General features: G+C 32.1%; 2 protein-coding genes across 6 annotated transcripts in view; both read left to right on the top strand.

The window, feature by feature from the left end:
* The window catches only part of LOC105209327 (cysteine-rich motor neuron 1 protein), a 396,142-nt gene extending 388,193 nt beyond the window's left edge, over positions 1–7,949 (top strand). Inside the window, exon 11 of the mRNA XM_011179690.3 lies at positions 7,549–7,949. Within this exon, the coding sequence (XP_011177992.1) occupies positions 7,549–7,567 (19 nt within the window). The 3' untranslated portion in view covers positions 7,568–7,949. The remainder of the gene's footprint in view (positions 1–7,548) is intronic.
* A 5,266-nt stretch (positions 7,950–13,215) lies between these two features.
* Positions 13,216–27,733, top strand: part of LOC105209366 (mucin-2) — a 273,739-nt gene continuing 259,221 nt past the window's right edge. Inside the window, exons 1-3 of one of the 5 annotated variants that reach the window (XM_054229691.1) lie at positions 13,216–14,656; positions 16,786–17,254; positions 23,665–24,081. Coding sequence is in view for 1 of the 5 variants with exons in the window: in XM_011179741.3 (XP_011178043.1) it covers positions 24,018–24,081 (64 nt within the window). In the remaining 4 variants the exon portion in view is untranslated. The remainder of the gene's footprint in view (positions 14,657–16,785; positions 17,255–23,664; positions 24,082–27,733) is intronic. The other 4 variants (XM_054229693.1, XM_054229692.1, XM_054229694.1 and 1 more) reach the window with 4 other exon arrangements.

A 27,733-nucleotide genomic window follows, 5' to 3' on the forward strand; every position in this document is an offset into this window, starting at 1 on the left:
AAGCGAAGACTGTGCAAAATAAACAAAAACAAAAAACGAAGCGAATTAAGCTGGAAAGCGTTGCAGTTTATAGCCAGGTAGTGTTAGTGGCAAAAGGTTGATAGGGTCGGCCGTATCTAAAGGGTGCAAACAGATACATGCCAGGAGTATTCATATGCATGTCGACACTAGTTTTTTGCTGCCTTTTCATTCCTTTTTTGTTTTTTGATTTTTTTCTTTTTATTTCTTTTTTCCTCTTATTGAGTGTGTGCGATTTTTTCCAACTATTTTGCTGCCAATAATATTGCTGATATTTTTTCACACACACAGCCATTTCTTTCATACGTTTCGACGCGCCAGCGACTTGCTGAGGTCAGTTGGACGCCGCGTTTGCTTCATTGCACTAATGGCGTATGCTAACGGAACTCGGCAGTAGTGTAAGTAAGCCAAAACAAAAAAAAAAAACATGGTGCCTGAGCCACATTTAATGGCGCAGAAAGTCTAAAGGATACGCAAAGCTACGCTTATCCGCTATCATGTACGCTCCTGTTTGTAGCCTCGCAGACGATTTTCACTAGCTGACATGAACAATTTGATTGCGAATACAAGTTGTTTTTCCATCATCAGTTTTTTCTTGTCCTGACCGTTTGCCGCTGGCGTTTGTCTGTCTACTACATGTTGGCACATTGTAGCGCTGAGTTCGTTTCTTTTTTTGTTTTTTTTTTTCTTGTTTGGAAGTCATTTGCTTATGGCCCCTTATATTGGTTACCGATTTGTTGTTTCACCTCCCTCCTGCAATGTTCGCCCCCTACCTGACTATTTTGCTCATCCAAATCGCTGTTGTTTTTAGTCAGCCATTAAGTGGTCATACACAGACTTGCTTTTGCTTTAGCATTTGCTCTCTATTGTGTCCTTCGGGCACTTTTTGGCTTGTCTATAAAAATCAATGACCGCAACCGTCGTGTGTATAGCCGAAAATGCTATAAAACTATATGCTTTCATTTTGGTTTATATTTTATTTTTTCGTTTTATTTTCGCAAAACATGCGCCAAATGAGTGGTTTGTGCATTTGGCAATGTATTTTTTGGCCATTTAGCAGGTCAATTGTAAATAGCAAAATTACCTTGAAAACTGTTATTAGTTTGTCTCTGTTTTACTCTCCAATATAGTAGCCCTGAGGCAGTATTCTGTAATGTTCGTTCGAAAAAATGAGATGAAAACAAAGCTATTTAGTGTTATTATAAAATTGTATTTACTCCTATTGAAATTAGGGTAATTTTCCGAAAGTGCTAGTTGAAGTGCCTAATGGCTATCAAATTTGCATTTCACTTACTACATAAGTGTTTTTAGGAAATGAGGTTGGCATATGTGATTGGCGTTGCAACCGTTTAGCCGGTTATAGCCGAATCGACGATAGTGCGCCATCTCTCTCTCTCCTTCGCAGTTCGGCGCCAGTTGGAGATCCCAAGTGTAACCAGGTCGCTCTCCACCTGGTCCCTCCAACGGAGTGGAAGCCTTCCCCTTCCTCGGCTTCCTCCGGCGGGTACTGCATCGAACACTTTCAGGGCTGGAGTGTTTTCGTCCATTCGGACAACATGATGATAAGCGACTTGTAGAGCTTGATTTTGGTTCGTCGAGAGAGGACTTTACTGTTCAATTGCCTACTCAGTCCAAAGTAGCACCTGTTGGCAAGAGTTATTCTGCGCTGGATTTCGAGGCTGACATTGTTCGTGTTGTTGATGCTGGTTCCCAGGTATACGAAATTATCTACGACCTCGAAGTTATGACTGTCAACAGTGACGTGGGAGCCAAGACGCGAATGCGCCGACTGTTTGTTTGATGACAGGAGATATTTCGTCTTGTCCTCATTCACCTCCAGACCCATTCGCTTCGCCTCCTTATCCATGCGGGAAAAAGCAGAACAAACGGCGCGGTTGTTTCTTCCGCTGATATCAATATCATCGGCGTACGCCAGGAGCTGTACACTCTTGTAGAAGATTGTACCTTCTCGGTTTAGCTCTGCAGCTCTTATAATTTTTTCCAGCATCAGGTTAAAGAAGTCGCACGATAGTGAGTCACCTTGTCTGAAACCTCGTATGGTATCGAACGGCTCGGAGAGGTCCTTCCCAATCATGACGGAGCTTTTGGTGTTGCTCAACGTCAATTTACACAGCCGTATTAGTTTTGCGGGGATACCAAATTCAGACATCGCGGCGTAAAGGCAACTCCTTTTCGTGCTGTCGAAAGCAGCTTTAAAATCGACAAAAAGGTGGTGTGTGTCGATCCTCTTTTCTCGGGTCTTTTCCAAGATTTGGCGCATGGTGAATATCTGGTCAGTTGTCGATTTTCCAGGTCTAAAGCCACACTGATAAGGTCCAATCAGTTTGTTGACGGTGGGCTTTAGTCTTTCACACAATACGCTCGATAGAACCTTGTATGCGATATTTAGGAGGCTGCTCCCACGGTAATTGGCGCAGATTGTGGGATCTCCCTTTTTATGGATTGGGCAGAGCACACTGAGATTCCAATCGTCAGGCATGCTTTCTTCCGACCATATTCTGCAAAGAAGCTGATGCATGCACCTTATCAGTTCTTCGCCGCCGTATTTGAATAGCTCTGCCGGTAATCTATCGGCCCCCGCTGCTTTGTTGTTCTTCAAGCGGGTAATTGCTATTCGAATTTCTTCATGGTCGGGTAATGGAACATCTGTTCCATCGTCATCGATTGGGGGATCGGGTTCGCCATCTCCTGGTGTTGTACTCTCACTGCCATTCAGCAGGTCGGAGAAGTGTTCCCTCCATAATCCCAGTATGCCCTGGACATCGGTTACCAGATTACCACCTTGGTCTCTACATGAGGATGCTCCGGTCTTGAAACCTTCGTTAAGTCGCTTCATTTTTTCATAAAATTTTCGAGCATTCCCTCTGTCTGCCAGCTTCTCAAGCTCTTCGTACTCACGCATTTCGGCCTCTTTCTTTTTTTGTCTGCAAATGCGTCTCGCTTCCCTCTTCAGCTCTCGGTATCTATCCCATCCCGCACGTGTTGTGGTCGTTTGCAACGTTGCGAGGTAGGCAGTCTGTTTTCTCTCCGCTGCGAGACGGCACTCCTCATCGTACCAGCTTGTTTTTTGTCGTTGCCGAAAACCAATTGTTTCGGCTGCAGCGGTACGCAGTGAGTTTGAGATGCCGTTCCACAGTTCCCTTATACCGAGATGCTGATGAGTGCTCTCAGAGAGCAGGAGTGCAAGTCGAGTAGAGTATTTCGTGGCTGTCTGTTGCGATTGCAGCTTTTCGACGTCGAACCTTCCTTGTGTTTGTTGACGGGCATTCTTTGCTGCACAGAGGCGGGTGCGTATCTTCGCTGCGACCAGATAATGGTCCGAGTCTATATTTGGTCCTCGGAGCGTACGCACGTCTAAAACACAGGAGACATGTCTTCCGTCTATCACAACGTGATCGATTTGGTTCCGCGTGTTTCGATCAGGAGACAGCCAAGTAGCTTGATGTATTTTCTTATGCTGGAATCTGGTACTACAGACGACCATATTTCGGGCCCCAGCGAAGTCGATCAGCCTCAGGCCGTTTGGCGATGTTTCGTCATGGAGGCTGAATTTTCCGACTGTTGTGCCAAAGACACCTTCTTTACCCACCCTGGCGTTAAAATCACCAAGCACGACTTTTACATCGTGGCGGGGGCAGCGCTCATAGGTGCGTTCTAGGCGCTCATAGAAAGCATCTTTGGTCACATCGTCCTTCTCTTCCGTTGGGGCGTGGGCGCAAATCAGCGATATGTTGAAGAACCTCGCTTTGATGCGGATTGTGGCTAGACGTTCATCCACCGGAGTGAATGCCAGGACTCTGCGACGGAGTCTCTCTCCCACCACAAATCCAACACCAAATTTGCGCTCCTTTATATGGCCGCTGTAGTAGATGTCACAAGGACCCACCTTCTTCCGTCCTTGTCCCGTCCATCGCACTTCTTGGATGGCGGTGATGTCAGCCTTAAGTCGTATGAGGACATCAACCAGCTGGGCAGAGGCACCTTCCCAATTAAGGGTCCGGACATTCCAGGTGCATGCCCTTATATCATTATCCTTAAAACGTTTGCAGGGGTCGTCATCAGAAGGGGGGTGTCTCATCCGAGGCTTTCGTAGATTTTTCATTGGGGGGTGTTTTTATGTGGTGGGTCCCAAACCCTACGCACAACCGCTTAAGCGGGCTTCGCCTTCTCACTTTAGCTCGCCTTCAAACGCATGTCTGTTGGCTACCCAGAGGATACTTGGTCTAAAACCGGAAGTCGTGAGCTGCTTGAACCATGTGGAGAAGAATCGTTTCTGGCCACTCCCAAGTGAGTGACAATCAAAAACTTTCCTCACTTGCGTGAACTTCTACACATGGTCCCATCCTCCTATTTGGAATATACCGAAGTGAAATTGCATATTTGGGTCGATCTTTACAAATAACTTTGTGTTTGAAGAGAAATTCTTTAAGCCAAAGTATATTTCATATGTCTCAGAGAAGGCAAGATCTCAAAAAAACGAACACCAAAATAATCTTTGATTATCTGTTTATAATAGTACGGGTCATTACACTCCCAAAAAAGGGTATTTTAATCCTTACTATTATAAATAAAATATATTTGCCCATTTGCCCTAGAAGCTTAGTATGTAATCCGTATACTGATTAATCTACTAAATTAACCAGCAGACACGAACTTCGCCAAGTTCAACGAAATCGCTGATTGCTTGCCAGCCCAGAAAGCTCAGTGTAAATATGCTAACTAACTAAATTGACTGCCAGACAAAAAACACTTCACGTTCTTGCAGTTTTTGCTCAACAACTTTACGGCTAATTAAATTAATGCCAACTGCGCTACTGATTTTTTAACTCTTTCATGAGCTACAGCTACAGTTGCCTGAAAGCGCACTTAAATCACAAACAAACTCACTTACATGTGTACAGATGTAGTGGATGCCCAACCATTTGCATTCGCTGATTTTTCCATTAGTGAAATTACTTTTTCAGATTGTCATGCAATTTATGGCGGCACTTTAAAAAATTTACAAGCTTATAGTATTTGTCTGTAAGGATTTATAACGGTTATATGTTTGTAAGCGCAAAATGATGTTAAGGTCAACGAGGTGTGACGCGTTGCATACTTTTAGGCGGTTCGGGTATATAATAAAATGCGGTCAACTAGCAGACGTTGGACGCTCGCGCAACGAATCTAATAATCTAAATGCCAAAATCTACAACTTAAATATTTACGGTTAGCGCTGCTAAGGCTGCGCTATTGCTACTACTCTGCAGCAGTCGCTGCTGCTGTTCCGCTGCTGCTGTTCTGCTGCTTCTACTTCTGCCATTGTTGCAAATGTGTCACTTAAGGGTGCAGCAGAAATTGAATAGTAAATTAGTCTCGCTTCACTGGCATGACTATGCAAATAAAAATATTATTTAGAACGAAATGGAAAAGATTTCGCCACACAAAATGAGATTTAATGGACTTTGGGTGCGGTCCAAACAAAAAATCAAAAAATATGAAAGAGGCAAACAGCAAACTGCAGCGCGGAACGGTCAAAATGCAATATACTTGCCGGAAAGTGTGGCGAAACGGCAAGGAAAGTAGGCTAAAACCGAAGAAAAGGCTGTGGTCATAAATATTTGTAGCTTCGTTAGGGTTTCATAAGCAAATTGCCATGGCGCATGTGATTTGCCCAACTTTATTACCCATCCTTCCTTGCCTATTATATTAAATTTTAATGGCAGTTGAAAGCTCATTAAATAGCCACAAATTGCCATGAACAAATACATAAATATATAGTTTTTTAATAAATACATTTCGCTGCTAATTTAATGGGAAAGACATTTCGTGGTGGCCATTAGTTTGACCTGCTTTCCTTTACGGCCACAGTCATGCCACCGAATTGAGCCAAGGTCAGTAGTTCAAAGTCAAAAAGTGTGCGCATAACTTTGCTCAAATGTCAATACGGCAGTTTATGGCTGTTTCAAACGCCAGCCAAAGCCTTGTTAAACGGATATATAAAGGCTTAAACTGAGTATATATGTGCGTGATATCCTTTGAATTGTTGGTAACTTATGTCCACTCCAACCACTCGCTTCCTCGACGGCTTGTTTGCATGCTAAACATGCATTTCGTAGCCTCATCTCTGGTGTTCATTTTATGTGCCTATTACATGTCTTGCCTACCCAAAATATATATCTATAACCTCTATTTCCTTTATTTCCGCTCCTTTCCTCAATCTCGTTTGTTGACAGTAATGATGATATCAAAAAGTTTTTGCTACAACTCTCTCTCTCTCACTATTTCTTTCATTCAACACTGAGTTGTCATCATTCCGGCTGACCATCGTAAAAAGGATTTCTTTCGCTCTCTACCCTTTATTAGCCTGCTTCGACATTGACATAAAAAACGCACCCGAAAATTGGCCTTCAAAATTTCCACACTCTCACTCACTCTCAGTCTCTCTCACAGCCTTTGGCGTCTATTGACAAGTTTTATATTTGCTGTACAGCTACCAATTTCCTATTTATTTATTATATTTTCTTACTATTTCTTTACAAACGCATTCATATGATATCTTTTTTCAGTATTCTCTCTCAAATCATGTCTACCCTTTGTCAAATCCTTTCACACTTTCTCTCTTTCCTTACAAGTCCTTATTGTGCATAAATCCTTTCAAATATTTTCATTGTCTTGTTATACTCATTTTGTCACTCTCACCCTCTCGTTCAACTCTCATTTCCAACCTTAATTTTGTTGTTGTAAATTAGTTATTGTTGTTTTTTTGTGTCATATTTATGACATATTGACAGCTATCAGCAAATTTATTGCCAATTAACTTGTTTGACTCACATGCTTACATATATCTCACATTCTTATAGCTGTACGCACACGGGTCTCTTATTACATTATTAATAGCATTTCACCCGAAAACCCACACTCTAAAGCTTTTAAATTGACACTTTGTCATTGCTGTCAGTATTCAATGTCAAAGTCATCATTTTTGACTTCTTAATTCATAGCTCGCTTTAGTCGTTTAAACCGTTAGTGCTTTCTGTATGGCGATTAATTAATTAAGTGCTCATAATTCTATAGAAATTGGGTTCGTTAGGTGAAGTTAATCACTTTAAGAGAGAATTTGAGAATTTTAGTTTAATAATGATATCATTTGTGTAGCTGATGAGATGATGACAACCTTGCTGCGATGTTCCGAGAATGAGAATAGTTCTTAATAACTCAACGGAAAGACTGTTTGGGAGAGAATAATTTGCGGATACGGATTTATGTATGGGTTGACTTATATGAATTTCAATTTTAGAATTCGTTAAAGGTTTGAGATGGGATTTCTGAGATTTTAAAACCCTTAAAGTGATCTATCGAGGGTTAAGAATGTTAAAAGAGTCAATTCACATACCATCTATTTCATTGCATATTTGTTTCAAACTACTTGGAACCACTATATATATGATGTACTCTTATTGGAAAACCAATCTTCAAACCATTGCAAATTCCTATATTTTCTCTCTCGATTTCTTCTCTCTTTTTCAGAACGACCATTACACATTGAGCATACAGCGAATTTGGTATTATTCCTGTACAACCACTTAGACACAACCACCAATAAACCCTAGACAGAACTTGCTAAGAGCATCCTATGAGAATAAAAAAAACGAGCAGTTAATAAACGAAATAATGTTAAATTTAATGGCATAGAGTTAATACTAGATTCATAAGTAATGAAAAATATATATATATACCTTAATTGAGTAATTAAGCATAAATGTGTGTAAATGTGGAAGTGGTGAGCAAAGCTATACTAAACTTTAACTTGAAGTAATATTTGTAAAAAGAAAATTGTTGTAAAACTGAAGAAGTAAGTAAATGTACGTAGATAGGTGAAGAGAAATTACTTGATGATATATGAGGCTAAATAAAAAAATATTATTCTTACATTTTTTCAATACTTTTATGATTTAAAAAGGTTAATATTTTCACTATATATTTTTATTTTTTTTTACATATATTTTTATGTTTTTTTCAATTTTTTTCAAATGCTAATAATAACCAAAAATTTTGACTTGGGTGTTTATTGGTGGTTTTGTTTCCTTTTAGGTGTTTTTATTTAAAGCTTTTTGGATGTATTTATTATTTTCTTGTTCTCTGTTTCGATTTTAGAAATGTTTATGATTATTTTCATATTCTCCTCTCATTTCGATATTTTCGAAATTCTGTTATATTTTTTGAATTTTCGAAATTTTTCGAAATTATATATTCAATATTTTAGTTTTAGAAATTTGAGTTTTATACATTTTATGAGTGTATCTTTCGCCCTTTTTTCAATTAAATTTATAAAAATATAATTTCGAAAATTTTCTAATATCAAAATTTTTTTTAAATACTAAAATGACATAAGAATCATATTTTTTTAGTCTGTGCAAATGTTTTATTCTTTTTTGTGGTTAAAAACTTATTTATTTCATTTTTTGATTTTCAAAACTTTTTTGTTAAATTTCTTTTAAATTAGAGTGTTATTAATTTCTATGAGTCTGTCTCAATTTGGTTCATCTGTTTCTGGAATCTTAGACATTTTTTTGGATAATTTTTCGATTTCCGAAGATTTTCGAGTATCTTCTTTTAATTTTTGAATTTATTTTCAACATTTTTTATTTTCGAAATTATATTTAATTTTTTTTTTGTTATATTAGAATATTATTAATTTCTACAAGTCTGTCGCAATTTGGCTATTCCGTATCTGGAATATTAGACTTCTTTTTTTTTATTTCCGAAAATTTTCGAAATTATATTTTTAAAATTTTTAGTTTTTAGAAATTTTTGTTTGTGATAATGTGTCGATTTTTTTGGAATTTTATAATTTCTTTTAAATTTTTTTTTGAATTTTCGAAACTGTTCGAAATTATATTTTCAATATGTTGGCTTTAGAAATTGGGATTTTATACATATTTATGAGTGTATCGCCTTTTTCTTCAATTAAATTTCGGAAAGTATAATTTCGAAAATTTTCGAATATTTATTTAAAAAATATCTAAAATCCTAAAATGACATAAGAATCATAAGTTTACATGCCATGTTCTCTTGTAATTTTTGTATTTTAGAATATATTTTAAATCTTTTTGAATACCCGAAATTATATTTTCAAATTTCTTTTATATTAGACTAGTATTATTTTCTGGAAGTCAATCGCAATTTGGTTCTTCTGCTTCTGGAATCTTATTTTTTTTAAGTTTTTCGATTTCGAATTTTTTCGAAATTATATTTTAAAAATTTCAATTTTAGAAATATTAATATTCGAAATTTATGTGAGTCTGTCGCTATTTTCTTCTTCTGATGTTGGAATTTTATGATTTCTTTTAACATTTTTTTGGACTTTCGAATTTTTTTTTTATTTTGAAACCAGGTTTTTTTTAATATTTTAAAAAGTTTCTTTTTTCTAAAAAAATATCCGGTTTTATTTCTTTTTCGAAAAAATTACTTTCGAAATATATATAAATATGTAAATATACTAATAAAAATGAGGTTATGTACAAACCTACAATACTGAATATTGCGCAATAATGTTTGAGAATACAGTTATACAATGAAAACAATAAAAATAAAACAAAATAAATAAATTTTGTTGAATATATGTATGTATCTACAAGTAAATAGGAAAATACATACATAAATATGTATAATATAAGAAAGTGTAAATGAAAAAAACAGTATATACAGACATACAGTAACTGAAAAATATATAAAACTAAATTAAGCCATATACAAAAACAAAAACAATAACAATTAAAAAACAAAAAAATAAAAATAAAAAAATGTAATATAGTTGATGGCATATATGTATGTGCTTATACATGGTATCTATTAGGTATACAACTTTATATACTGTATGTACTATGCATTTCTAAATGTTTAGCTAAGCTTCATAAAGCAAAATGAAAATAAAAAATTAATTGGAAAACAAAATAAAAAGGTGAGAAAGAAATAATAATAAAGCCGAAGAAAAGTAATAATTAAAAATAAAAAAAATTAATATGGCAGCACCGAGTTCGATGCAAGCCTGCTTGTATATTACCGTTATAGAAATCAGTAACAAGCTAAACAGTTGCAAGCATAGTAATAGATATTAAAGCAAACCAAAAATATGCTTGACAAGCATAAAAAGACAATAGCAGCATTCAACTGATTTCATTTCATATTTACGCATACTTTTTTGAGTGACTGTTAGTACAGTTTCTTTTCATCAGATGAAACTGTACTACTAGATTTTAAAATTTTGTGTTTATGATTATCTACCAAGTATTTTCTCATCGTTTCATAAGTAGCCTATTAGTATTATTTTGGCTTCCAGCGCTTCGAAATTATAAGATCATACTGAGTCATAATAGATCAGTTGATGGACTCCTTATAATTTTGAACCATGTTTTTCGATTTCTGGTTTGCATTTTCAATAATTTTCACACATAGTACACACATGCTAAAGCAAAAGCTAATGAAATACTAAAATTTACTATCAAAAGGTACTAAAAAGTGTGCTAAAAATGTACTAACATGTGTACTAAAATTTTGTATCTAGTTAAATATTTACTAAAAGTGTGAGCAGATGAAGTTTTTACGCACTAACACGTACAGAACTGCAGTGTACTAAAAATTAGTACTAAAATTTGTTATGTAAAAATTATATTCATTTGTTTGGAACAATTTTCGTATGTACTGTCCTTCGGTATTTGCATGCTTAATAAGGTGTATGTACTAAAACAAAACAAAGTACTAAAAACTCCACTACATACATGCCTAAGTACTAAAATATCATTAGGTATACTAAATCGTTTATATGTGCATAAATATGCCAAGAAAATAATCTTTGAAGAACGATTTCAGAACATTTCATGTTAGATTGGAGTGTACTAAAAAACTTGATATCTCCATAAAATATATTTTATTTGTATTTTTTAAACATTTAATTGTAGTCTGAATGGAATAATGTTCCAGCAAGAATATCTTCCTTTTCGGCACAGTTATTTTTGTAGATAGTAATTTACCTTGAGTACTAAAAAATGTTTGTGTACTAAAAATGTACTAAAAACCATCAGTTCATTTTTAATTTCAAATCATTTCACCTACTGCTGTTGTACATATAAATATTTCAAAACAAAAGCTTTTGGCTGCATTTATACAAAACTAAAAAACGCAAGCATCAGTGTGTAATTAATAAGGAAAATCTAAAAAATAAAATCACTCAATATTTGTAAATAGCTAAATTTGTAATTACTGACAATTCTGTATACTAACCATTCCACAAACATACTACATACAAACATAGTACTTAGTACTTTCGCTATCATAGTAATATGCGTATACTCATGAAAATAGTAATAAATGCATACACATAGCTCACATGCGCTAAGCTTACAAATGTATTAGGGTGGGTCAGTTTTTTGTAAACAATTTTTAAATAAAATATTAGTATTTTGACCAACCTTGTATAGAAATTTATCAAAAAAATAAAAATATTTAAAAAAAAATTTTGAAAAAAAAAAATTATATTTATTAAAAAAAACTTAAACCTTTTCTTTTTTAAAATATTATTTTTTAATTAAAATCAATAAAATACAAAAAATATATTTTTTTAATTTTTTCAGTTAAATTTTCTATTTTTGTTACCCCTTAATTCCAAATTCCCCGTTTTGTGATTTTTGTATTTTCTCAATTTTATATTTTTGAGTTTTCCACTTTTACTCAATTTCTCTAGCTCAATTTCTTTTATTAAAAATTTTTTAAAATTTTTTTTTAGTTAAAACTGACCCTCCCTAATATGTATGACATCCTAAAATCTATAGCATTCTGTTAAGTTTTCTAAACATTAATGTATGGTATGTAAGGGCAACCTAAGTAAGCTATGTTTGCATATAAAATATGTAGCTACTAAAGCCAGATAAGAGTATTTAAAAAAAATATAACAATAAAGAAAAATATTTAACAAAATATGATGAATTAGAAAAAATCTTGAAAAAATTGGAATCATAGGTAAGTAAATAAGTGAAAAAATAAAAAAGTAGAAAAAATACTAACTACATTTTAATTCAACACCTAATAAGTAGTTGTGACTTATATATTTAACTAAATTATATCTATAACCCTTGAAAAGATTTCTACTAACCTCTAGCATATTTAATAAATTTTCATTTACCTGCATATTTCTTACCCTGTACATGTTTGGAGCTTTTTGCTTGACTCATAAATAGAATGCTTCATTACTAGCAATATCTTTGACTTTTACACTCAAGCTTGTTTTGTAATTTTTTGTCTCCCCAGTGCTCGCTGGCGATGGTTTCTGAGCGCAAGTTATCAATGAGATGCATTCTCTTTTAAATAGCAAAAGCTTACGCTGAGTAACTGGCGCTCTCCCCTAGCGATTTATGATCGCTTAGCAAGAAGGTTACCAGAAGTACAAGATTTATATTTATTATAATCTTTTTGGTGTTACAGTTCTCTATAGTTAGACTTTTTACAGTTTTAATTCACTTTTTGATTGAAGAAGAAACGATTCTTAAATTTATTTTATTTAAACAAACTTAAGTTGCTTAATAGTAAAAATAACAGTTTTGAAATATTTTTGAAAGAATTTAACCGAAACTCTTTTCTTAATTTAATAGAATTCAGTTTTATTTTTATTTTGGAGTATTATGTTTTTTTTTTATTTTCGAAAGCTGACCTTACTTCACTTGCTTCGTTGCACTTTGATATTGTTTATTATATACTTGTTTAGGTTATAGAGATCACAGTAAATGTGGTTATAGCCTTTTCTTACAGGAGCTAATTGATCAATTAACCGGCCTCTGCTCGATTAAAACGCTGATTACGATTAAGATTTACCATACATTTTTTTATTTATTTTTAATTGAATTTTAATCGACTTGAAAATAAATGCAACTCTGCGACAAGGACCGTATTCGTAGTTATATATACATTCTTTGTCTGCTATTGGCTGTATTTTTGATAAAATGGCATTAATACTACTCGACGGTAGATATCGCTGCTAAAAATAGCAAATATGCTGATGAGACTTATCAACTTCTTATGAAAAGCAAAAACAAAAATATGTAACAGCAGATCAGTTATCGAGTAACCGACAGTGTGAAGGACAAAAACTGCTTTCGCAATTAAAATTTTAATTGATCAATTAATTTGGCTGTGTGATATTTAAAATTTCAATTAAGTTCCATTCAACGTCTTCGTCTCATGTCATTGCAGCATTATAAATTATTTCGAATAATGATACTTCAATAAACATACTAACTCCTATGAAGCCAAAAAAACATTTAAAGGTTTCTTAGCAGGAATCATTATTCTAGCTGGAAAATAATTTAATAAACTCTTCTAAGGCTACTTTTATGCAACAACAGATATCAAACCGGACTCCTACTGGTTTTTGTAAGTTCTAAAAGCCCGACTTTCTAATGTTTCAAGAAAATTGCCCATATGCTAAATGTAAATATGTTTAGGAAAAGAAAAAATTAAAACAAATTTAACCCTACCAGCTGACTGTCGTAGAAATATATATGTATACAAGGTATATGTATATGTATATGTATGTATTTCCAAACAAAGAGGTAAGATCAAAGCTAACACGTAGTAGTCACACACCAATAGAAACCATATGAGCAAAACCGTAAAGTACGATTCGAAAAATCCACCATCAGCTGAGCTATACATTCCACAAACATATAACAAACATTGCCAATTGCCATTAGCAAAATAAACTAGAATGCTCAGCTAACTCTCAGAACTGTGAGTGGGAGTGAATGGGTCAAAGAGAGCACACGCTATAGAAGAGAGCATATAGTCCACAATGAAGTCTGAGGCACACAGTATCAAGAAGACGCCAACTATTGCGTTTTTGTTGTAGTGGAGCAACTCAATTTCAAATGTACTTTTTGAGAGAGTGCCATATACACGAACGAATATCTTAAAGAAAATAAATGAAACTAGATTTTTATGAGATTTTTACAATTTCTGATTATTCCCAACTCGTTTTCTTAGAAATTTTCAAAAACTTTGTAAGAATTATCCGCTCTGCCATGTCGCTACACTTTACGGCACTTTACTTTACTCGTTTAACGGCAACACTGACGGTTGGAGCATATTTGAAATTGAATTTTTTGCGCTCTCTTACGTTTAGCCGCGTTATCAATACATTCCACACACACTAGTTTGGCTAGGCTCACAAGCGCTAGCTGCTTGTGTATGGATCGCTGTTGGTGTCACTGGCTAGCGAACGGCTTAATTCAGTTGACTAACGACCCGACAATGTGAAGGTTGTGTTTTTTGTGCCGTGTTGTTTTACGAAAGTGTAACGTGAATCTTGTAAATTGCGTACTAACTTGCTGAAAGTAAAAGACGCGCGTTTATTAAGTTGCGAAAATTATAAGAAAAGAAATAAAATTGTTTGAAAACATTTGAAATATAAAAATTTCAAAACGTTGTGATATAAATTGCAAAAATTTTGATTTGTTTGACAAGTGGAAACACATATCTAAGTGCAAGTTTATACTACATTTTTTTAAATAATTGATGCAAAATTAAAAAAAAAAAAATTGAATTATTGTGAATGAATAAAAAAAATTAAAGTGTGTTAAATCGAAAGGTACGCAATTTAAAGCTTACAAGCAAGAATTATATGTATTGAAGAGTTTTCAAAATTTATTACTTATTTGTGATTTCTGAAATAATTATTTTTGCAAAAAAAAAATTGTTTTTTTTTTTCGAAAATCGCATTAAAATTTTGAGAGAATAAAGAACGCAACGTGGTTTATACTTCAGTGGTTTAATCAGGAGTGTATCAAGAAAATTCTTATTCTAATAGAACATACACATATTCTGAAATTACATACATATACAGTGGAACTTCTCTAAATCGAATCACCATAATCCACAAAAAAACTTCGAGTTACGGAATTTTCATTTAAAAATATACATTTTCAAAAAGCTGCAAAATTTAGATTTATATACTGTTTTATTTATTTACTTCGCAAAAATTTGTATGGACATACGTTAGAAGATGTTTTCTATAATTTTGTTGTTGCATTTTGCTATTGTTTCGCTTTTGACTTCTGTATCCTATGCCTTGTGTTAGATGATTTATGCAATCCATAAGTGTAATATTTTTTGTTCGAGTTGTACGATATAGTGGGACTCTTAAAATTCTGCCTCGATAGTAAAATTTTGTATCATGCCCTGGTCGAAAAGTTCAATTTATGGAAGGAAATTTGTATGAAAGTTGCCTTCTATTGCCACTTCAACAGTTCGAGTTATGGAGAACTTCTAGTTATAGAAATTCGAGTTAGGGAAGAAATTTTGTATGAAAATTGACTTCTAAACGCTATTGCCAATTCAAGTGTTCGAGTTATGGAGATCTGCGAGTTATAGAAGTTCGAGTTATGGAAGTTCCACTGTATAGTGTATTCATAAAATATGTCATATGTTCATATTATTATTTAACATGAAATGAATTCCTTATGAGAAATATTTGATGTTACAAGCATATAATTTCAACACTTTCAATAAAATAAAAGTATAAAAAAAAATAAATAAAAACAAAATATAAATTTATTTTACCAAATAATATTTTTTGTGACAATTGAACTTTTATTTTAATTTTTTTCTTTTAAATAATGTTCTTTTCTTTTAAATAAATATTTTTTTTTTTCATATCATAAAATTTTTATTTAATTTTTTTTCATTAAAATAATTTTTTTTTAATGTTCTTTTCTTTTAAATAAATAATTTTTTTTTTCATTTAATAAAATTTTTATTTTAATTTTTTTTTATTAAAATAATTTTTTTAATGTTCTTTTCTTTTAAATACATATTTTTTTCACTTAATAAAATTTTTAATTTAATTTTTTTCTTTTAAATAATTTATTTTAAATTTATTTCTTTTAAGTAATTTTTTTTAATGTTCTTTTCTTTTAAATAAATATTTTTTTTCCTTTAATAAAATTTTTTATTTTAATTTTTTTCTTTTAAATAATTTATTTTAAATTTTTTTATTTTAATAATAATAATTTTTATTTTATTTTATTTTTTTCTTTTAAATAATTTATTTTTAATTTATTTCATTGAAATATTTTTTTTAATTTTTTCATTGAAATATTTTTTTTTTATTATTTCATTTAAATATGTTTTTTTAGTTTTTTTTAATTCAAATAAATTATATTATATTTCATTGTATGTTCTTTTTCGCTTAAAAATTGTGTTTCTTTAATAATATCACTGCAAATTTATTGGTTTCTTTAAAAATAATATTTTTTAATTAATATTATCTTTTATATAATTTCAATTTCATTTTATTATATTTTTTTATAAATAAAACAAGGAAAATATGCGTAGTGCATTATTGGCACCCAAAAATTGTGAAGAAATTAAAAAAAAAATTTTTTAAGTTTTTTATTTTTTTCATAATATTTTTCTATTTATTATAATAAAAATAAATACAAATTTTACTAATTATTATTTACTTTTATTTTAATTTTAGTATTTTTTCTATATTTTTGATATATTTTCTCATTTTTTGAAATTTGCAATAAATTTATATTGAACTAATTAACTTACTAAATAATACTAAAAAATTTTAATTTTGAATTTTAAATTAAAAAAAAAAAAATAGTTTTTTATTTTTAAAATATATTCTTTTGTGCAGAATAATATTTTTTTTTTGCAAAATAATATTTTTTTTTTCAGAAAATAATTTTTAATTATTTTTTAATTCTCTAGAACCTGCAAGCGTAAACATAAAAATTCTCAAATATTGAAAATAAATTTAAAAAATATTATAAAGTGAATAACACAACAAAAACAACAATAATTATAAATAATTTTGGTGAATATTTTAGAAAAAAAATAGAACAGACTTCATCCAAACTAATTAAAAAAAAATAGAATTAATACAAAAAATTAATGCAATTTGTGTACCTCAACAGTGTTTAAAAATATATATAAATCAATAAAAGTGACCACCAAAAACAATTTTCTACCATCCAACATTTGCTCGATAATTCCGCAAAAATAGAATATACCACACAAATTTTCAACTAATTTTGCTGTCAAACTAAATTGTCAACAAAACACACTACAAAAACAAAAAATAGAAAAAAAACGTAAGCAAAATTAAAATTGCCACATTTCGTCATCAGACCAAAAATTGCCGCATTGCAGCAGCACGAGCAGCAGCGTTTGCATGTAGGTAAGTGCGCACCTATTTACATTTTGCATGAGCATATAACGACATGCATAAATTACAATTTAGATACATATGTACGTATGTATATACACAAGTATGGCAACCTGCGTCTGTAAGGTGTGTGAATGGGAAATGAAGACATGAGCACCAAAAACAAATGAAAAAAAAACCAAAACAAAAAAATAAAATAAAATAATTTGTATGAAAATTGACGCTTTTACCGCACGCGATGCGTTTGTGCGGGTGCTTTCTGCCACGAGTCAAGAGCCAAGAGCAGCAGCGTGCAAACAGCTTACTATTTGCCACCGCATGTTTATAGTTTTCGATTTGGTTATTATTTTTTTGGCTTTTATTTGCACACTGTTGACTTTGTTTTTGTTTTCTGTTTTTCTGCTTTTTTACTTTTTGTTGAGCAAACAGCTTGAACTTTAATTACAGTTTGAATGTCAAATACATACATATATGCAGGTGTACATATACATTAATATATATTTGCTTCCGCCACTTACTACTCATACACAAGTAGTTGTTGTTTTGCTTGCTAGCTATTATATATATATATTTTTTTCAAACCAAATTTTGAGCAAATTTTCGAAAGTAGATTTTCACACGCCATCGCATACCTTCCCATACAAAACTTAACGGTATATTCTTTTTAAGACTCCGCTACATTCATTACCCTCATAGTTTGACCTACTTTTCTGTCCTTATTTTGTTGGTTTACAGTTAGTCCTAACTTCATTTTTGTGTTTCCCAAAATTCATACATTTCGGTGACATCGATTTTTTCACGCTTCTTTCCTTCTTTTTCTTTACGGTGACTCGTTAAATGAAGTTGTCGTGTTTTTCGAGACCACCCTATGCGCTCTCTCCATAAATCACTTGACAGCCAGACAGCCATATCGTCTTGAAATCAAACACAAATACTTTAGTAATCGATTGACTTATGCTATAGCCTTACCCACATAACTGTTCCTATGCCTTAGTTCTATGCTAAACTCTAATCACTTGACTTTCTACTCACACTCTTTTTTATGCAACACACCCTGCTTTATTGTAGTAGTTTTCCCAACTGCCACCACTTTTTACCTTATTTTTTCTTTTAAGTTCTTGTATTTTTTCACCTTCTTCACTAATATCTATATTGTTTGTTTTTTCCTCACTCTTTTTTATGTTTGCTGAATTTGCGTACAAGTTCCAAAAAGTTAATGCTCCCATAGTATTCTTATTTTTATTTCATACGTTTTGTTCTTTCTTTTTGGTGCGTTTTGTTTGTTGTGATTTTGCCAGTAGTTTTTCTATGCTTTCTTTCTCTTTTTTGTTTACGCAATCTTTGGACGTCTACTTAGGCTTGTTTTTTATTTATTTGTTATATAATTATTTTTCTTTGGCGTCTGTCGCAATTTTATCGCTTTATTTAATAGCGTTTTGATAAGCGATTGCGACACGAGTGTCGAAATTATCGTCATTTTTTGCATTTTTACTATATTTTTAACACAGATACAATTCTTATCTATGGAAATTTCAATTTGGAGAGGGAGTTTCCTTTTTGTTATTCAACATTCACGAGGGTGCTGAACTCTCTCAAAATGCTTCCGAAAATAAAGCAGTAAAAGACAAGACGTTCGTTTGAGATTTCTTGGTTGTAAAAAAATCTATATGTGCTCCAATTGAAAGATCCAGGGATCAGTTTAAAATAAAAGAGATCAGACGCTTGCTAAAGTTGTAAATCTCTTTTTTCTCTTTCTTTAGAATACATTTTTTGGAACAAGTATGCCAAAACTATTTCCTAAATTCCTCTAAGATGTTTCAAAAAGTTCTGAGTTCGGTATTCTAGTTTCTAGTTCTTAATATCTTGTCATACTTATTACGTGATCTTAAGGTTTCTAAGTTTCTGACGACTAATTTTATTTGAAATCCCTATGCTGCTTTTGGACCGATCTTGTTGAAACAACTTATTTTGTGGAAATACCTTAACTCCATAACGGAACTAAATATACCTTAATACATCAGAAAATTTTAATTTAGCTTCTCCTCCGTGGGACCGTTGGACTTAAAACCCGATTTTATGTTCTATAGTAATGATGGAACAATGAGCTGTATGTGTTATTCGACGACATAGATATAGTCAAGCGAATAAAAAAATAGCGGCTACGCAGGCTAGGTCATGTTGTTCGAATGGATGAAAGTGTTCCAGCTCTGAAAGTATTCGATGCAGTACCCGCTGGTGGAAGCCGAGGAAGAGGGAGACCTCCACTCCGATGGAAGGACCAGGTGGAGAAGGACCTGCCTTCACATGGTATTACCAATTGGCGCCAAACTGCCAGAAGGGGGGATACGTGGCGCGCTGTTTTGGACTCGGCTGTAACCGCGTAAGCGGTGTCTACGCCAGTCAAGAAGAAGAAGAAGTAAAAACACTAAGAGAACTGAGAATAATAATCCAAATTCTAAATGGAATGGGAAATATATTCAAAAAATATGTAGATCGGTTCTGAAAAATAGTTCCAAACTTCTTACTTAAAAACAAAAAAGAGTTTGAAAAATATTTTTTAAAATTATAGCTATATGTTTTGAAACACAAAATTTAAAAATACCGTTATTTTTTCGATTCAACATCTCTAATTATTTCATTTATTTATTTTTTATTGCATTTAATCACCAGCTTAACGAGGTTAAATCCTGGCAATAATCCAAATCCAAAATGTCATTCTGGTAAAAATTTCGAAATAATAATAATAATAATTTGGGAAAATCCAAAACAATTTGTAGCAGAATTTATAGCTGTTGGTTTCTTTTGAGTTGTTGTTTGTTTTCATTTCAAGAACCTGCAATTTTTCGCCTATTATCTGACGCATTTGCTTATAAATGGCAAATATTAAAGCGAATAAATTTGAAAATTCGAAAATAAAAATGTCAAATAAATTTATTTTCATTTTTTAAGCACAGCATTAAATTTTTTATTTACATTTTATGACATTTTTATGCATTATTAAATGAAAACATTAAGGAAAATAATGAGGAGATTTTGAAAACAATATTTATTTTTTCCCAAAAAAATAAAGTTCTTCTGAATCTACTCATCACGTCCACATGAGCACAACTTCAAATTTCAGACATTTTGAGATTCTTCGAAGAAATATTCACATTTTAAAACTCTTAATTTGAATTTAATAGGGCCCTTTTATGATAAAAAAATTCCTAGAGGCATAGCTGTCAGCCTAGCTGCCAAAGTAGTCATATGTTCTTGACATTTAAATATATACTTAATATTTCTTAATAGGATCACCAACAGCAAAGGCTTATAAAGCGAGTTCTAGAGGATCTCCAAGCTTCTTTGTTTTCATAAAATACTATTACTATCTCATGGAGTCTTATAGTCATTAATGGTACACACTTTTCTATCGTGGACTTAATAAACCCCAACTCTTCTGCTTATATTTATTTTGTTGCCTATCCAAACAGTCTTTAATAATTAGCTGTAAAAGATATTCTCCAAATCAACATTCACCAATCTATAATGTTCTAAAATGATTTGTTGTAATTATTCTTCATTTTTCATTTGTACTTGTAGAGTTCACCTTGAGTGTAGCTATTTTTACAATTACAATGTAGCAGGGAATTTTCGTAAAAATGCAAACAAAAGCAAATTGCGCAAGATTTTTAATTATCTTCATTACATTACAAATTAAGCAAACAATTTGCTGCAGTTAAACAGAGTTAATCAACCACCCGCTAGGTGAGTTACAACATAATTTCGTGGATATTAGGGTGGCTCACAATTTTATAACTTTTTTATATAAAAAGTTTAGTATTTCTCTCATTAAAAATGAGTTCTCAATTAGTTATGTATTCTTAATACGTTTGATTTAATTTTATACAAACGGTGAAATTTAAAATTAATAATTTTTGCGAAATTTTCTAAATTGAAAGATGTTTTAAATGAAAAATATACCCTACTGACTCTGCTATGTCAAAAAAAGTATTTTATTTTTTTTTTTATAACATTATTATAAATTTATTTATTTTTTAATTTTTATGGTAGTATAGTCTAATATTTATTATAAAATACAATTTAAAATTATTTATTAAATCTCCAAAAATAACAAAAAATATAGTTTTTACTTTACACAAATTGTACCACCCTAATACTGTTTAATAGGTGTGCGGGTGCAGCATTTTTTACTTGTTCTGTAATAATTGTTTGTGGATTTATTTATTTCTCGATTTCTAATTCATTTTCATCCAATATTTTGGTAGGCACTGAAGTAAATTGGTATTTACATTTCACATTTTTCCATAAACAAATTTTTAATTATGTTCATTTCTAATGCTGTTTGTTTATAATAACTCCATATTCATTTGCTTTCAGTCCTTTTTCAATGCTACTAATCAAAACACAAAGATATACAGGTGTTTAGGTGCTAGAGTTGTCAATGGTAGTAATGATTTTCTTTTAATTTGGTTTTTCGGGATTTCGGGATTTTTTGAAGTTTTATTTTTATTCTGATAAAAAGAGTAAAATTAATAATTGGACTTGTATATAAAAATGATATGTCCACAATCTTACGTTTCTGGATTTGGGAATATATTAGTTTCAAACTTATGCTGAGGAAGAAATAATAAAGGGTTTTTCAAGTAGACCGATAGGGGCAGTATACGACGCCATATTTTTCCCCGCTCTTTTGACATTTCTCTTCAGAAAGGTTTGACATTTCATCATAAAAAGATATACGATCAAACATCGAGTCGAAATTATTAAAATATTCTAGCGAAATTCGGAGTCAGTGGCCTCAAATTTAAGAGCGCTACGCCCAATTTACGGTCGGTTAATTTCTGGCTGAATAGCTTCGTCACTAAGAAAAATATGCGTTATTGATCGGGCAGCAATCCATACGCACTCCATGAGCCACCATTGCATCCCAAAAAAATTACGGGCCTAATAATTGAATCCGCAGCGAATTCGATTTCGATACGATAAAGATTTTCGATCGAAAATGTTCATGCAATCATGGATTCCATCGATAAACTGCTTTACCACAAAGTGAGAACGTAAAACTGTTTTATCGACCTTTATCGACAAATGCAACAAATTTGATAAAGTGTCTGTGTTTTTTGCCTTGTAAAAAAAAATTAAAACTGAACTTTAACTATTGTGAAATTTCTTCCAAAAAATATTTAATTCACCTGAGGCTCTTTGAGAAAATTCTTTCGTTATTTCGACAGTGCAACTTTATATCGCTTTTAATCATCTTTAATTTATTATTGTCAGTCTGTTTTTGTCTCTTGTCTCTAAAATACCCATATAAAACATAATTTAGTCCGTCATCAGTAATTATTTACATACAAACTTCCAAACAGCTTATGTCTTTTACATTTCCGCAACTCATTCACCAACGTATAAATTTCGATCAAAATTTTCGATTTTGCGGATTCAATGATTTCGTAAATAGCGACATCTATTAGCTGCGGAATGTATTGTTTACAGTCGATAAGTGAGTTCAATGTGATCGTAAATTTTATTTTCGATACGATTTCAAGGATTCCGACGTAAAATTTTTTAGTCGGATTCAATGATTAGGCCCATGATTTGGTGCGGTTTATGGTCCGGTGACGGCATTGGGCCTTACTTCTTCCGTGTTGATCAAGACCGTCAAGGTTTTTGTGAATGGGAATAGCTACTGCTCAATGATAAACGAATATATTTGTAGCTCTCTAATTGAAAACCCCTTTATAAACTTTGTCTTATTCGTGTTATTAGTAAAAGAATTATTTTTTTTAATTTGATAGTCTTAGATAATAATGTAAATAAAATAATTCAGCGATCCCGATTTTTGTGATTCGGGATTCACAACACTGACCTCCTTTTTTGTATCTATTTATAAATTTATTGCATTTATCTATTAAAAATTATAGAAAATATTGAAAATATTATTGAAAAAAAAGAACTTAATTAAATATTTCTCAAATCCCGAAAATGTTCCCTCTTTCGGTATTGTCAACATTAACTTGCATATTTGTATTAACTTGTCTAAATTTGAAGTCCTGCTGTGTTTGTGGCATTGATAGACTGCTATATTCATGTAATTTTGTTGTAAGCAATGGCTGATTGAGCGATGAAGCTAAGAAAAATATGTGAAGGCATTAAATATCGACAACGTACATATGGAAATACATACGTACCTACATATGTACATGTATAAAATTTTTATTTTTTTTATTTATATTTTTTTTTTAATTTTTGTAATTTTTAAATGTCATGCGATTTGTTTTTTAATATTTAGAAAAAAAAATAAATTATACAATATTTTTATATATTATTTAATATTTACTGTTAATGATTTTTTTTTAATTATATTTTATAAAAAAGCATTTAATATAAATTTTTAATAAAAACTTTATTTTATTTCTTTTCAGCTGCTTCGCTATTTTTGAATAGTATGAAGTTTTAATGAAAATATTAAAAAAATAGTAAAAAAATATAAAAAGTTGTTGATAATTAAAAAAATATTAATTTCTTCATACAAAATAAATAAAAGTGTTTCAAAAAAGAAATTTTTAAATTTTGTTTAAAAAAATTCAAAAAGTGTAAAAAATATATTTCTGTGAAAAAGAAATTGAAAAAGATTAAAAAAAGTGAGTGCAATGTGTTGAAAATATTTAAAATTACAAACCAATTCAACAAAAAATCATACAACCTGTATAGGAAGATAAACAGCAGCTCAATCAAAATTTCAACACCTACAACAACAGTAACAACATTCAGCACAATGTATGCGGTTTTATTGTTTTTGACGTTGACGCTGGGACTGACAAATGGCGCCATATTACCAGGTATGTTCGCAGAAAAGTTATTAAAAATATGAAATATTTATTTAACAAGCAACAATACTCAAACGCACACAAACATATATTTATATACACTCATGCATAAACGCACTGACAGACAGGTGATGTGCTAAGCAATTCACTCTAGTTCTTTATACTTAGCGCTTGCCTCATTGTCAAGCTATGCAAGCAGAGAAAAGTAAGAAAAGCAACAATAATAACACTTTGTATTTGTTGAGTGAGCAAGTCAATGAGCAAATTCAGTGCAGACCACGAAAAAAAATTTTAAGTGTATGTATATTTATATATACTCTTCTGCGCCCGATTTATGTACTCACTTGCACTGTGCTAATGATCTGTTTGATTATATTATATTTTCATTAGTGCCTGCACAACAACAAACTACACACTCGCCATTCAATTTGCCACAAAAATTTCAATAATTTCACTTTTGTTTATATTTCAAAATCGCATTAACCACTGTGCATGTGTTTTCGACGAAAACACAAAGAAGACCTTGCCGTTTTGTTGAAAATCTCTTTCTTGTATTTGATTTTTGTGTTTGCATTTTTGTAAAAAGATTTTCTAATTTTTTTTTTAATTTTTTTTTTGACGTCACTCATTCTAAATTCCTCATAATCCGTCTGCTGCCAATGGTTTTTATACTCATTTGGCGTTTTCACTTTCTATCATTTATGTAAGCAGTTTGACGATTACACATGTGTTTAGATATGAGTAATTGTTGGAAAGTCTTTTGAAAACTGTATACTTTTATTTGGTAGAATTTTTATGAATTTTTTTGTGAATTTTTCAGTATTTTGTTTTTCATTGCTAGTGAATTTGTAGTAAATGTTCTAAAATGTCTAAAGAATGCCTTATGAAATACATATCAGCTCTAGAAGAATTTCAAAAAACAAGTGTCATTCAATTTTGTTACTGTCAAGAAATACTTTACATACTTCCAGTAATTCATGTCAGTAATTCAGTAATACACATCCAGTAATTTATGATTTAGGACTTCCTTCCTTCTCATTTTCCATTAAATTTTACACATTTTGTCCAATTAATGATAATGGGGCATTAGTGGGGCCACTTCTAACTATAACCCTTTATCTGACATTTAAAAAATGCAATATTGGGTATTTTAGAAATGAAAAAAGCAAAAATTAATTACCAACTAATTGACAAATTTATTGTAAATATCATTATGAAAAGTGTACGCAAAGTTACGTCATACTAAAAAATAAAAAAACGAAGTGCGTAAAGAGTTTCTTGACACTAACAAAATTGAATGATACTTATATTTTGTTGTTATTGTTACTTTTTGCTTGCTTTTTTAGTTTTTTTGCCTTAATTCTGCTTAAATACTGTATGTAACCATATCTGTTTAAAAAAAAATGTTACTCTGATGTAAAAAGTAATAGATTTTGCTGTGCAAAGTGAAAAAGTGTATATATTTTCAATGTGTAAACAATTTCTTGACAAACTGTCAAGTTTTCTGAATTTCTTCATATGTAGCATTCACTTCACTAAACTGTTTAAAATCAATCCATAAACAGTGAAATTAGAAATTTTTTTGACAGAAGCGCCTTCTAGCGAACTGTTCAGCAAAGATCAATGACAATTTTTAAATAAACTGAACTGACTAACTGAAAATTTTACTAAAAAGTTTCTATGGCTAATTCACTTTACTTATTCTTAAGAAATATTACAAAATGTTTCAGACAAGGTGACTCACTATCGTGCGACTTCTTTAACCTGATGCTGGAAAAAATTATAAGAGCTGCAGAGCTAAACCGAGAAGGTACAATCTTCTACAAGAGTGTACAGCTCCTGGCGTACGCCGATGATATTGATATCATCGGAAGCAACAACCGCGCCGTTTGTTCTGCTTTTTCCCGCATAGATAAGGAGGCGAAGCGAATGGGTCTGGAGGTGAATGAGGACAAGACGAAATATCTCCTGTCATCAAACAAACAGTCGGCGCATTCGCGTCTTGGCTCCCACGTCACTGTTGACAGTCATAACTTCGAGGTCGTAGATAATTTCGTATACCTGGGAACCAGCATCAACAACACGAACAATGTCAGCCTCGATATCCAGCGCAGAATAACTCTTGCCAACAGGTGCTACTTTGGACTGAGTAGGCAATTGAACAGTAAAGTCCTCTCTCGACGAACCAAAATCAAGCTCTACAAGTCGCTTATCATTCCCGTCCTGCTTTACGGTGCAGAAGCTTGGACGATGTCAACATCAGATGAGACGACACTAGGAGTTTTCGAGAGGAAAATTTTGCGCAAGATTTATGGTCCTCAGAACATTGGCAACGGCGAATACCGCAGACGATGGAACGATGAGCTGTACGAGTTATACGACGACATTGACATAGTTCAGCGAATAAAAAGACAGCGGCTACGCTGGCTAGGTCATGTTGTCCGAATGGACGAAAACACTCCAGCCCTGAAAGTGTTCGATGCAGTACCCGCCGGAGGAAGCCGAGGAAGGGGAAGGCCTCCACTCCGTTGGAGGGACCAGGTGGAGAGCGACCTGGTTACACTTGGGATCTCCAACTGGCGCCGAACTGCGAAGGAGAGAGACAGGTGGCGCACTATCGTCGATTCGGCTATAACCGGCTAAACGGTTGCAACGCCAATCACATACATACATTACAAAAATATATCCGATGCAAATTCGCAAAATATTTTGTTTAATAACTATTTCATTATCCAAGTCAAAACAATTTAAGCCGCCAGCATATGATTAAGAACTTGCGTGAATGTTTGTATGTATGCATATCAACACTCTCAAGCGCTGATTCATACACTTTTCTCGTACTTATTTCACCGCAAACTTTCTATAGTTCCATACATTCATTCATAAAAATACAGCAGCATTCGCACTAAACTCAAATTTGAGCAAACAATGGTGTGCAAGAGTGATTGTACGTGATGCGAACAGCTTTTTTCTCGTATTCTTCGCCACTCAGTGTATATGATCTCTGGCAGTTGCTTCACTTTGCTCGCTTTGCACGTAAAAAATATGAATATTTCATTAGTTCTTTGGCGCGCTTAAATATAAACAAATATATAATTTGTTTTTGTATTTAGTAAATACATAACGGTACACACATACATATAAGTCACATTGAACTTCATTGTGCGAAGAATACATTACTGGGATTGTGTGTGGGCGTTTGTGTGTCACCAAACCGCAATATTTTTGTGGGACTGAGGCATGTTTCTGTGTATAATTATATATTCATGTACTAGTGCCATATATGTATATCTGTATATATGTATATATTGATTTTTGGCATCGATTTCAACATTTACCGCAATCTCTATTGTTTAATTTTGTTCACCAAATTCATCTTCATCAGTCTCTTATCTTCCACTTCGTAGTTGTCTTAGCGTTCCAACAACATAAATAATAACGCTCGCATAAACATAAATATCTCTCAGCTATAATACATCATGAATCATCTAATGACTTTCGTTTCTCATTTTTGTAGCATTTAATACAGTTATTTCTATGTCCAATTCGCACAATTTCTCATAGTTTCTCACTTGCAAAAACTTTTTTCGAGAAATTTAGTTTTATTTCTTTTAATTTTCTTGCCATACGGTCACCTGCTGTTGTGCCAAAGTCCAATTCTTGC

The sequence above is a fragment of the Zeugodacus cucurbitae genome, chromosome 4, assembly GCF_028554725.1.
Source record: "Zeugodacus cucurbitae isolate PBARC_wt_2022May chromosome 4, idZeuCucr1.2, whole genome shotgun sequence".
In the NCBI taxonomy this organism is placed as follows: domain Eukaryota; kingdom Metazoa; phylum Arthropoda; class Insecta; order Diptera; family Tephritidae; genus Zeugodacus; species Zeugodacus cucurbitae.